Source organism: Pangasianodon hypophthalmus, chromosome 9, assembly GCF_027358585.1.
Source record: "Pangasianodon hypophthalmus isolate fPanHyp1 chromosome 9, fPanHyp1.pri, whole genome shotgun sequence".
NCBI lineage: Eukaryota > Metazoa > Chordata > Actinopteri > Siluriformes > Pangasiidae > Pangasianodon > Pangasianodon hypophthalmus.
The window spans coordinates 7,472,743-7,484,267 of NC_069718.1; the positions used below are offsets into that span (position 1 = coordinate 7,472,743).

The following is an 11,525-nucleotide window of genomic DNA, read 5'->3' on the forward strand; positions in this document are numbered from 1 at the left end:
CTGATCTATTCTGGGACGCTGTTCATGCAAATGTGTTTCACTGAGTAAACCAGGTTCTGAATTGGAGAGGAGGGTTTTATTCTTATTTCTTTGAATGAATTTGCATAAAAATATAAAAAACACCCTTTCTACAAATGACACACACCGCCCAACATGTTTTCACAGTTGCAAATTAGCAATGTTTGCATGACAAATGAAAAAAGATCCAAAAAAAGCTAACATAAGGGTTAGGGGTCATTTAACTTCTTAAATTTTGTCACAACTTATTTTTTTTTATAAAATTGAACAGAATCTGGCTATGTTGCCCAGTAACAAGTCAGAGATTCACACTAACACATGTAAGTCATTGCAAAGTAAAAATAAAATACTGCACAAGGATTACAACAGAAGAACATACAGATAAGACAAACTGGATATAGAATTACTGTAATGACTGGAACAAGTGGAATCAATGGTCATGGACGAGACACAGCTGGATCAGCAGCTGGACAAAACAGATCATAATAGAGCCCTGCTCCCAAACTGTTTGTATCCTGACACATTAAACCAGCAGTGAGGAGAGATACCTGACTTACAGGGCAGCAAAGGAATGCACTCTATAAAACACCATGTGGTGCTGATGAGTGGATTGCATCTTGTTCTATGGCCTCTATATTTCTTCTTTATAAGTTTTTTTGAATGGTGGATTGTGATACCTTCATCCCTGCTCTGTGGAGGTTGTTGGTGATGTCACTGACTGGTTTTGGGTTTTCTTTGCAGCTCTCACAATGTTTCTGTCATCAGCTGCTGTTGATTATCTTAGTAAAAAGGAAAAAGGCCCTGAAATGACATGAGGAAGAAACCATGAGAGGAACCAGACTCAAAACACGCTCAGATAGTCACAGCTGTATACTATAAAGTCAAACAATACTGAGTGTGTTGAAAGTATCTTCAGCATGAGCATCATGGTCTTTTATGATTATAGTTTTTAAGTACAAGTATAGAGTATCAAAGTATAACAGGTGAGAATTGGGCATAAACTGCAGCAGGATGGGCTAGGCCAGACAGAGAGAGAGAGAGAGAGAGAGAGAGAGAGAGGTGGTGGCAGAGGCATAGTCAAGCACAATTTTGTAAATGGAGGGTGGAATCGAGGACAATGAAAAAAATGAGTGGAGCCACCTGTACATTATTGACCTCACACTATTTATGTTGCATGTTTCTTTGGAGAGGGGGCTGAAAATCCAAGGGATAAAGTGAATGCTGAGTGGCACAAGAGCCGAGGAGTGAGAGCTGAGTTCTGTGTGTGTGTTTATGTGTGTTTGTTTGAGAAGGAAAACTTCTTTTCACCACTGAAAAGCACTTACTGAAAAAAATAAAGAAAGGAAAAGCCAAGTTGCATTATCCCAAGTCTGCCTCCCATGTCCTCATTCGCATCTGGACGGGTGTCACTCTAGAACCAAAACCTGGGATTGAGGAAGATATGCCATCATGGAGTCCTTACCCATCTGCAGAAACACAGGGGCGGTCCGTCTGCTCCCCCTACTGTAGTGCTGGAGTACCCAGACCTGAAAAGAGATATTCTGCAACAAACCTGAACAACATTTGTTTAAAGCTTAATGAATATGCCTACTACATCCACCAGGGGTCAGAGAGTTAGTTGATTAAGGTAGTAAAATAGCAGAAGAAGAACACTTTCAGTGATGCAGCATGCTACTTGTTTGGTGGTCTGAAGGCCTCAGTTCTCTTCAGTCCCATATGTTTTCAAGCTCAGTGTAGTATGTATGTATGCAGTGCATCAAATTTTGGATATATACAGTCAGGTCCAGAAGTATTTGGACAATAATGGAGTTTTTGTGAAAATAAAACAATCAAGATGTGATCGAAGTGTAGACTTTCAGCTTTATTTTAAGAGGTTCCACAAAAATATGGCATTTACCATTTAGGAATTACAGCCATTTTAAGCAAAGTACTTCCATTTTCAGGGGCTCAAAGGTATTTGGACAATTGACTGACAAGAAGTTAATTGACCATGTGCGGTCCATTCCCTCGTTACTTCAAGACAAATGAAGCAGATAAAAGGTCTCGAGTTGATATCAGTTGTTGAGTTGGCATTTGGCAGCTGTTCGACTGGAGCTATCAAAATGAAGTCCAAGGAGATCTCAGTGCAAGTGAAGGAGGCCATCATTAGGCTGAAAAAACAACATAAATCTATAACAGAAATAGCAAAAACCTTAGTTGTGGCCAAATCAACAGTTGGGTACATTCTTAAAAAGAAAGAAAGCACCGGTGAGCTCAACAACATCAAAAGGCCTGAAAGACCACGGAAGACAACTAAAGTGGATGATCGCAGAATCCATTCCTCGGTGAAGAAAAACCCCTCAGAACATCAACAGAAGTCAAGAATACTCTGGAGAAGGTAGGCGTATCGTAGTGAAAATCTACAATCAAGAGACGCCTTCATGAATGTAAATACAGAGGGTTTACAACAAGGTGCAAACCACTGGTAACATTCAAGAACAGGAAAGCCAGATTAGACTTTGCCAGAAAACATCTAAAAAAGCCTCCCACGTTCTGGAATAAGATTCTTTGGACTGATGAAACCAAGATTAACTTGTACCAGAGTGATGGGAAGCGAATATTATGGTGAAAGAAAGGAACAGCTCATGATCCAAAGTATACCACATCATGTATCAAACATGGTGGAGGCAGTGTTATGGCATGGGCATGTATGGCTGCCAATGGAACGGGCTCACTGGTGTTTACTGATGATGTGACTGCTGACAGAAGTAGCAAGATGAATTCTGAGGTGTATAGGGCTATACTATCTGCTCACATTCAGCCAAATGCCACAAAACTGATAGGACACCACTTCACAGTACAGGTGGATAATGACCCTAAACATACAGCGAAAGCAACTCAAGACTTTTTGAAGGCAAAGAAATGGAATATTCTTCAATGGCCACGTCAGTTGCCTGATCTCAACCCCATAGAGCGTGCTTTTCACTTACTGAAGACAAGACTGAAGGCAGAAAGACCCACAAACAAGCAGCAACTGAAGGTGGCTGCAGTGAAGGCCTGGCAAAGCATCTCCAGGGAGGAAACTCAGAATTTGAGTTTTGAGAACATGGGCTCCAAACTTCAGGCAGTCATTGACTGTAAAGGATTCATCCAAGTATTACAATTATGGTTATACTTACAGTTATGTCACTTTGTCCAAATACCTTTGAACCCCTGAAAATGGAGGTACTTTGTTGAAAATGGCTGTTCCCCTTCAGGAACTCGACGCTGCGTCACGAAACGCTATGGGAACACCCCCGCGTGACTGCGCTCTGAATCACGTGTCTAATCCATCCAATGGATGGGCGAGACGTCATGGGCGGGGTGACGTAGCGACCCGGAAGCATAAAAGCCAGAGCGGCGAGCCCCGCGTTAGCTTCCTGTTTTCAGCAAGCGCTCTATGTTGATTGTTTGTCTATTTTCCGTCTGGTTTGTGTTTTATCGGCGGCATGCCTAAAGCCAAGGATAAGACAAAGGGCGAGAGCGGGCAGCGCTTCAGGCTGTGTGTTCCTCCTTGTCCGCGATATATTACGGGCGGGGATACACACAGTCTGTGCGTTGCCTGTTTGGGAGCGGAGCATGTTCAGTCGGCTCTCGAGGGAGCCGGCTGCGCACATTGCGAGCGTTTACCACTGCGCACTCTCCGCTCCCGCTGGGCTCTCTTTGAGGAGGGAGCCCTCACTAGCGTGCCTCGCGGTGCCGGCCCCGCTTCTGCCGAGGCAGAGCGGCGGTTGCGCTCGTGGGGCTCGCAGGTGGACCTGGCGGAGGGAATGGAGACGGGCCCGTCCCTTTCTCCTTCCTCACCCTCCAGGTCCACTGTCCCCTCCCTGGGCTCGGAAGCACGCTCTGCGGTTTCTTCCCCCCGGGGAGCGGACTCGGCCGTGAGCCGCAGTCTCCTCAATACGGGGAGCTGCTCGAGGTGGTTACGCGGGCAGTCGCTAAGCTTAGCATTGACTGGCCAGCTGAGTCACGGCCTGAGCCTCAGGGCTCTAGACTGGATGAGCGCTTTTTACGAATTAGGCCGCCACCTCCGCCCCGGACCCTGCCCTTTTTTCCGGACCTCCACACTGAGGTGTCGAGGTCCTGGAATAGGCCGTTTTCAGCCCGGTTGTTCAGCCCCACTTCTTCCCATTACGCTAATGTGGCGTGGCTGGACTACTCCGGTTACAGGGCGATGCCCAGGGTTGAACAGACGCTAGCCAGCTATCTGTCCCCTGCTGCTGCATCGTCCCTGAAGGCTCCGGCGTTGCCTACCAAGCCGCTGCGGACCACCTCAGCGCTGGTAGGCAAGGCGTACACGGCAGCAGGTCAGGCCGGTGCGTGTCTGCACACCATGGCGGTGTTACAGTTGTACCAGGCCGACCTGCTTAAAGAGCTGGACGCTCTCTAGATCGTGGGGCTGCTGGGCGGGGGCAGCCCCCTCCGTGTACGGCCCCCTCCTACAGGGAGGCCCAAAAGCAGAGCGTCGCCTCCCGTGCCCAGCCCTTCGGGCACTAAGGCGGATCTGAGGACCGTCCTCATGTCCAGAAGGGCCGAGGCTAAGAAGCCCTGACGGTTTTGGCCCAGGGCTTCCGAGGGCGGGCCCCTCTGGGGAGACGCGGCGTACACCTCATCTTACGGTGCCCGGGTCCCCCCAGTGCCCTCAGGAGGTCGATCTGCCAACCCTGCCACCTATGGTGCTTCAGGGCGCAGCGGTCTCCGGCGAGCGCCTCTCTCAGTTCTCGCCCGGCAACGTAGCGGGTCTGGGAGGCTCGCGGCCTCCGCAGCGGTTAGCTCATTTCCCCCATGTCGGTTCGCCGCCTCAGGGCACCCAGCTAACCGCTTCTATTACACCAGAGGTCAGTCTCGAGAGACTGATTCCCTTAGTGAGCTTTCTGGCAGCGTGGAAACTTCTGCTGAATGTGTCTCATTGGGTCCTGCGTACTGTAGAAAGAGGCTACCGAATTCAGTTCGGCTCGCCTCCACCTCGTTTTTCTGGGGTTTTTCCCACTGTGGTGGGTCCCGAGCAGGCTCTGGTATTGGAGCAGGAAGTACATACTCTCCTGAGGAAGGAGGCCATCGAGGTGGTCCCTCCTCACGACAGAGAGTCAGGGTTCTACAGCCGGTACTTCATTGTTCCCAAGAAGGGGGGAGGGCTGCGTCCCATTTTGGACTTGCGGCAATTGAACCTCTCAGTCGCTCGACTGAAGTTCAGGATGCTTACGGTCACTCAGGTCGTGTCTCAAATCAGGCCCGAGGACTGGTTTGTCACGATCGACCTAAAAGATGTGTATTTCCACATCTCCATCCTTCCCCCGCACAGTAAGTTCCTGAGGTTCGCTTTCGGGGGCGAGGCTTACCAGTATCGGGTTCTTCCCTTCGGCCTAGCACTCTCACCCCGCACCTTCACGAAGTGCGTGGATGCTGCCCTGGCTCCTATGCGACTACAGGGCATCCGCATACTGAACTATATCGACGACTGGTTGATTTTAGCTCATTCAGAGCAGATGGCGGCTCGGCATCGAGATGTCGTTCTCGCCCATATGAAGGAACTGGGGTTAAGACTAAACGCCGAGAAAAGCGTGCTTTCTCCAGCTCAGAGAACCGCTTATCTAGGCGTCGTGTGGGATTCGACCACGATGCAGGCACGTTTGTCTCCTGCTCGGATCGAGCCGGTCCTCACAGCGGTCGCGAGAGTGAAAGTAGGCCGGTCACTCACTGTAAAGCAGTTTCAGAGACTGCTGGGCCTATTGGCAGCTGCGTCCAACGTGATACCGTTTGGCCTGCTGCACATGAGACCCCTACAGTGGTGGCTCAAGACCAGGGGGTTTTTCCGAAACAGAGGAAACCCGCTCCGCATGATGAAGGTCACGCGGCGATGCCGCCGTGCCTTAGCTGTGTGGAGAGAACCTGGGTTCTTGTCTCAGGGCCTGGTCCTGGGAGCTCCTGGTCGCCGCGTAGTGCTAGCGACGGATGCGTCCCTCACCGGATGGGGAGCGGTCATGAGTGGCCATCCTGCCCGTGGTCTGTGGAGCGGCCGCCATCTCACTTGGCACATCAACTGCCTGGAGATGCTGGCCTTGTTTCTAGCTCTGAAACACTTTCTCCCAGACCTAAGAGGCCGCCACGTGTTGGTGCACACCGACAACACGACGGTGGTCTCTTACATCAACCGCCAGGGAGGTCTGCGTTCGCGCCCCCTTTACAGGCTGGCGCTCCAGATCCTCGTGTGGTCCCAAGGGAACCTCCTCTCATTGAGAGCGGCCTACATCCCTGGTCATCTCAACGTGGGAGCAGACGCCCTGTCGAGGCAGGGGCCGGTGCCCGGGGAATGGAGACTCCACCCCGACGTGGTGGAGCTCATATGGCGTATGTTCGGCAGAGCCCAGGTGGATCTGTTTGCGACGCAGGAGACGTCGCACTGTCCCCTTTGGTTCTCTCTGACTCATCCAGCTCCTCTTGGACTGGATGCCATGGTACAGCCGTGGCCGAGGCTGCGTCTGTACGCCTTTCCTCCGGTCGCTCTGCTCCTGGGAGTTCTGGAGAGAGTGCGCCGGGACGGAATTCGTCTACTGTTAGTAGCCCCGTTCTGGCCGGGCCGAGTATGGTTCTCGGACCTGATTTCCCTCCTAGACGGCTCCCCATGGGAGATTCCGATCAGGAGGGATCTCCTCTCACAGGCGGGGGGCCATCTTCACCCCCGCCCGGAGCTGTGGAAGCTGTGGGTGTGGCCTCTGAGGGGGCACAACTCCGCGCTTCCGGTCTCTCAACCGAGGTTGTGGAGACCATCCTCCAGTCCAGAGCTCCCTCTACGAGGAAACTGTACGCCCTGAAGTGGAAACTTTTCACTTCCTGGTGCGGAGACCGCCGGCTTGACCCTGTTCACTGCCCAGTTGGTACAGTGCTGGAGTTCTTGCAGGCCCGCCTCTCCGCAGGACTGACCCACTCCACCCTGAAGGTGTACGTGGCGGCTATTGCGGCCTGCCACAAAGTCCCCTCCTCGGCACCACGGCCGGTCGTGCTGCAGGCTTTCTGTCCTCCTCCCTTCAGGGAGCCCGACCATCGGAAGCTCAATTGTACGTGTCCAGTGCGAGCACTGGACGCGTACGTCCACAGAACTGCCCTGTGGAGAAAGGCGGACCAGTTGCTTGTTTGCTTTGGTCCCCCTAAGAGGGGTTTTCCTGCTTCTAAGCAGACCCTCAGCTGGTGGATTGTAGAATCCATTTCTCTGGCTTTCGAGTCCTCTGGTCTCCCCAGTCCCCTGGGGGTCAAGGCTCACTCTACCCGAGCGGTGGTGGCCTCTAAGGCCTTTCTGGCAGGTGTGTCCTTACAGGACATCTGCAACGCGGCGGGATGGTCCACGCCCCTGACCTTTGCCAGGTTTTATGACCTAGATACCCGAGCCACTCCCGGCTCCTCTGTCCTTGTGCCTTAGGCTTGCCTCCTCCTGGAGGCAGGGACTTGTAAGTCTGGCGGCGTGGGTATACTCGTTCCCATAGGGTTTCGTGACGCAGCTCGAGTTCCTGAAGGGGAACGTCTCCAGGTTATGTATGTAACCATGGTTCCCCGAGGGAACGAGACGCTGCGTCTCGGTGCCACACTTCCGGCGTCCCTGCGGCGCTTGCTTCATTTTCCAGTAAGCTAACGCGGGGCTCACCGCTCGGGCTTTTATGCTTCCGGGTCGCTACGTCACCCCGCCCGTGACGTCTCGCCCATCCATTGGACGGATTAGACACGTGATTCAGAGCGCGGTCACGCGGGGGCGTTCCCATAGCGTTTCGTGACGCAGCGTCTCGTTCCCTCGGGGAACCATGGTTACATACGTAACCTGGAGACGTTATTCCTAAATGGTAAATGCTATATTTTTGTGGAACCTCTTAAAATAAAGCTGAAAGTCTACACTTTGATCACATCTTGATTGTTTTATTCCAAATCCATTGTGGTGGTGTGTAAAGGCAAAATCACAAAAACTCCAAAAGTACAATGCTGCAATGTAATTAGTCCCTGCTTGCACTCTCACTCTCTTAACCATTACATGACAATTAACATACCTAATAATCAACACCACCCTCCCCTCCCCAAACTGTCTCTCTTTGTCAAGCTACACATGCTTCTTCTGAGATACTGGTGATCCTGACCATTTCTGCTCTCCAGACCTGCCTGATCCATCCTGATGGCCTACGTCTGGTTAGAGTTCTCATCACTTGGAAATCACTTGCTGCTGCTGAGGATGGCCCCACACGGACAGCCTAAAGATTCATGAGATTACTGTGGATGGTACCACTTAAAAACCAAGAAGATGGCTTTGGACTGCAATTGATATGAACAGTTTTGCTACGATGGCTTAGGACTACAATTGCTTTGATAGCTTTAGGACTGCAATTGCCACGAACGGTTTTGCACTCAAGTCTCCATCAGTGAGCAGTTGATAACTTCAACAAAATAGACTTCATGTGAAAACTATAATGAATTTCCTCATTACACAGTTGTTCTTTTTGACTGTGTAGTATACAATTATAGAAGGGAATTAATTATAGTTTAACTATCTGTTGTCACCCAGATGAGGATGGGTTCCCTTTTGAGTCTGGTTCCTCTCAAGGTTTCTTCCTCATATTGTCTCAGGGAGTGTTTCCTTTCCACCGTCGCCTCTGGCTTGCTCATTAGGGATACATTTATAAATTTAAAATTTATATCCTGAATTTATATATTTCTGTAAAGCTGCTTTGTGACGATGTCCATTGTTAAAAGCACTATACAAATAAAATTGAATTGAATTGAAGGTTGTAACTGTGGTGCAATACTGAATGAATGTGCCTACTCAATCCACTAGGGGTCAGTAGGGAGTTACGTGACTATGGTAGTAAAAGAGGAGTAACCCTCTCAGGGAGGCAGCATGTAAACTGTTTGGTGGTTTGCAGGCCTCAGTTCTCTTCAGTTTTGTATTGTGAAACCCTTGTTTTCAAGCTCACTGTAAGTATGAATATGTGCAATGCATCAAATGTTGAAATGTTTTGTATATATAAATGTTTTTTAAATATATGTATGTATGTATATAGATGGGCTCTCCCTTCTAAAGGGAGTTTTAGAAGGGCTTTCCCCTCTAAACCACTTCCCCTTCCTTCCCTGAGATATAGATAGATAGATAGATAGATAGACATTGTATATATTTGGTATAATTTGCTACATTTTAATTATAATTTGTAAATATTTTTGAATATGTTTAATCGTTGGGGTTTGGGGGCATCTTATTGCTGATTTATAACACACATTTTGCATGGACACTAAGTGAATTGAATGTGATTCAATCTATGCAGAGTAGACCACAAGCTAGCAAAGGTCCCTCCTCAGTAATAGTGTTGGCAGGTTAGGGTCACCATTACACAGTATGTCACAAGACTGAAGGGACACCGGAATGGGTCATGTTCCACCAGCCGTCATCACTGGAGGACGTGGTTCAACTGGTGGAGCATATCTGTGGGGCAGGTGGCCCCTCTTTCTATTGCTTTCTCTGAATCCCCCTCCCAAACCCATTTTTCACCCATCCCTACTTCTCAGAAACGAGAGGCTCTCCCTTCTAAATCCTCACCTTGGACCCAGGTCTATTCAGGCCCCTTCCTTCCTTGATCTCATCATCTCCTCCTTCCATATCTCATGCTCTCTCTCTCTCTCTCTCTCCCCCCAGTCATAATCTTAGGGAGCCATGGGTGCAGGGGAAAGGCCACAGGCGAAAGCAGTGGTTAGCCAAATGTTGCACTGTCCTACACCTGTGTTTTCCATGCGACTTATTATAATCATATGGCTGGACATTTAACTGTCTCATGGTCCATTACTCCTATTGATTTGTTTTGGCCCATTCAACATCTGAGGGCTATCCTCATATCCTTGAGACAGGCAGAGCTCACAGGAAATCTGAAGAAGTGTACTATTAGATCTTTGTTTTTCAATTGCACTTGGACCCAAGACCAAAAAGGAGATGAGGCAGTTTTTGGGGCTGGCTGGGTATTATCAGTCCAGTAGATGCAGCTGTATCTATGTCCCTATTAGTCAGATAAAAGCTGCACTTTGTGGTGGACCACAATTACATTCTCCTGACTTCTCGATAGGGTGGCAGAGGTATATGGCGGTGGAGGCGTAGTCAACTGTCATTTGTGAATGGTAATGAATGAGCACCACCACCTGTTCACAATTCAGTTGTGTGCTTCTATGCAGAGGAGGCTGAAAAACCAACCGAGATTGTGGGTGCACAGCAGCGATTAAAAAGCTCTTACAAATAAAAAAAAAAATAATAAGAGCCAAGTTGTCTTGTCCTAAGTCAGGCTCCCATGTCCTCATTCTCCTATGAACATATGAGGGTATTTCAATCATATAGAAGAGTCATTAAGAAAGCTGTTTTCTGTAGAAAAATACAAAATCATTTATCTTACAGTAGTGAATGTGATGGACTGTGTGCAGTGTGGTGTGATGATTACTGAGAGATTTCTAATGTGAATTATGAGTTAGTGTGGTGTGGTTCCTCTCCTCCACAGAGTGTCATTGTGTCGTATCACATCCTCCAACACAGCACCTGCAGTCGCTCCCAGCTGCAGCAGTGCAGTCTCTCTACAATCTGACTGAGGGAGGTTTTTGTACGACTCTATAACACTGTGTGAACCAGTAGCCAGTGATGGAATGGTGACTCTGACAGTAGTAATCTGCTGCATCTTCAGTCTGGACTCCACTGATGGTCAGAGTGAAATCAGATCCAGATCCACTGCCACTGAAACGAGCTGGAACACCAGACTGTAGCTGATTTACAAATTTAATCAGGAGTTTAGGAGCTTCTCCAGGTTTCTGCTGATACCAGTGTAATCGGTCACCGTATGAGCTGTGAGAAGACACTGCCTGACTGGTTCTACAGTTGATGGTGACTGTTTCTCCTGGAAGAGCAGATTTCACTGCAGGAGTCTGAGTTATTGTAGCTTGCCCTCTGCATTCTGAAAAAAAAAAATGAATTGGTGTGAATTATTAGTAAGTGAAATATTATAATAGAAACAATAAGTGTATTTGTATGAACAGACTATTGTAGAGATAAAATATGAAGCAGTGTCTGACCTTGAGTCCAGAGGATCAGTGTCCAGATGAAGACAGGGATCAAAGTCATGGTAGCTGTGGGTGAAGTTGCTGTAGCAGCAGCTCTGAGTCATGAAGTGTTAAAGTCACAGCGCTATAAACACTCCCAGAGCACTGAAGCATGTGCTGCCAATGCAAAGTGTCCTCTAAGTATGGAAACACCTTTACCACATTCCCCCAATCTTACTGTAATTCTCACACTACTACAGAGTTATTGTGTGAATTTTGCTTCTGGGGTCAGATGGAGATTTTCTGGAAAATACTTTTAGGTCTAAGATGCATAAATAAGTAATTTAGAGAGAGAAGCTTAAACTTTCACTGGTTGGTGTTTGTACTGAATGTTAATGAGTTTCTCACTGTAGTGGATTTATGGTGGAAGAAGCAGCATCAGTGTTGGCAGT

At 48.7% G+C, this 11,525-nt stretch overlaps 1 gene segment (V, D, J or C); it reads right to left on the minus strand.

Moving 5' to 3' along the window:
- Positions 1 to 10,557: 10,557 nt before the first annotated feature.
- LOC113547143 (immunoglobulin kappa variable 6D-21-like) lies at positions 10,558 to 11,210 on the minus strand. The segment is given in 2 exon segments: positions 10,558 to 10,988; positions 11,107 to 11,210. Coding segments are annotated over 2 exon segments (423 nt in total).
- Between the last annotated feature and the right edge of the window lie 315 nt (positions 11,211 to 11,525).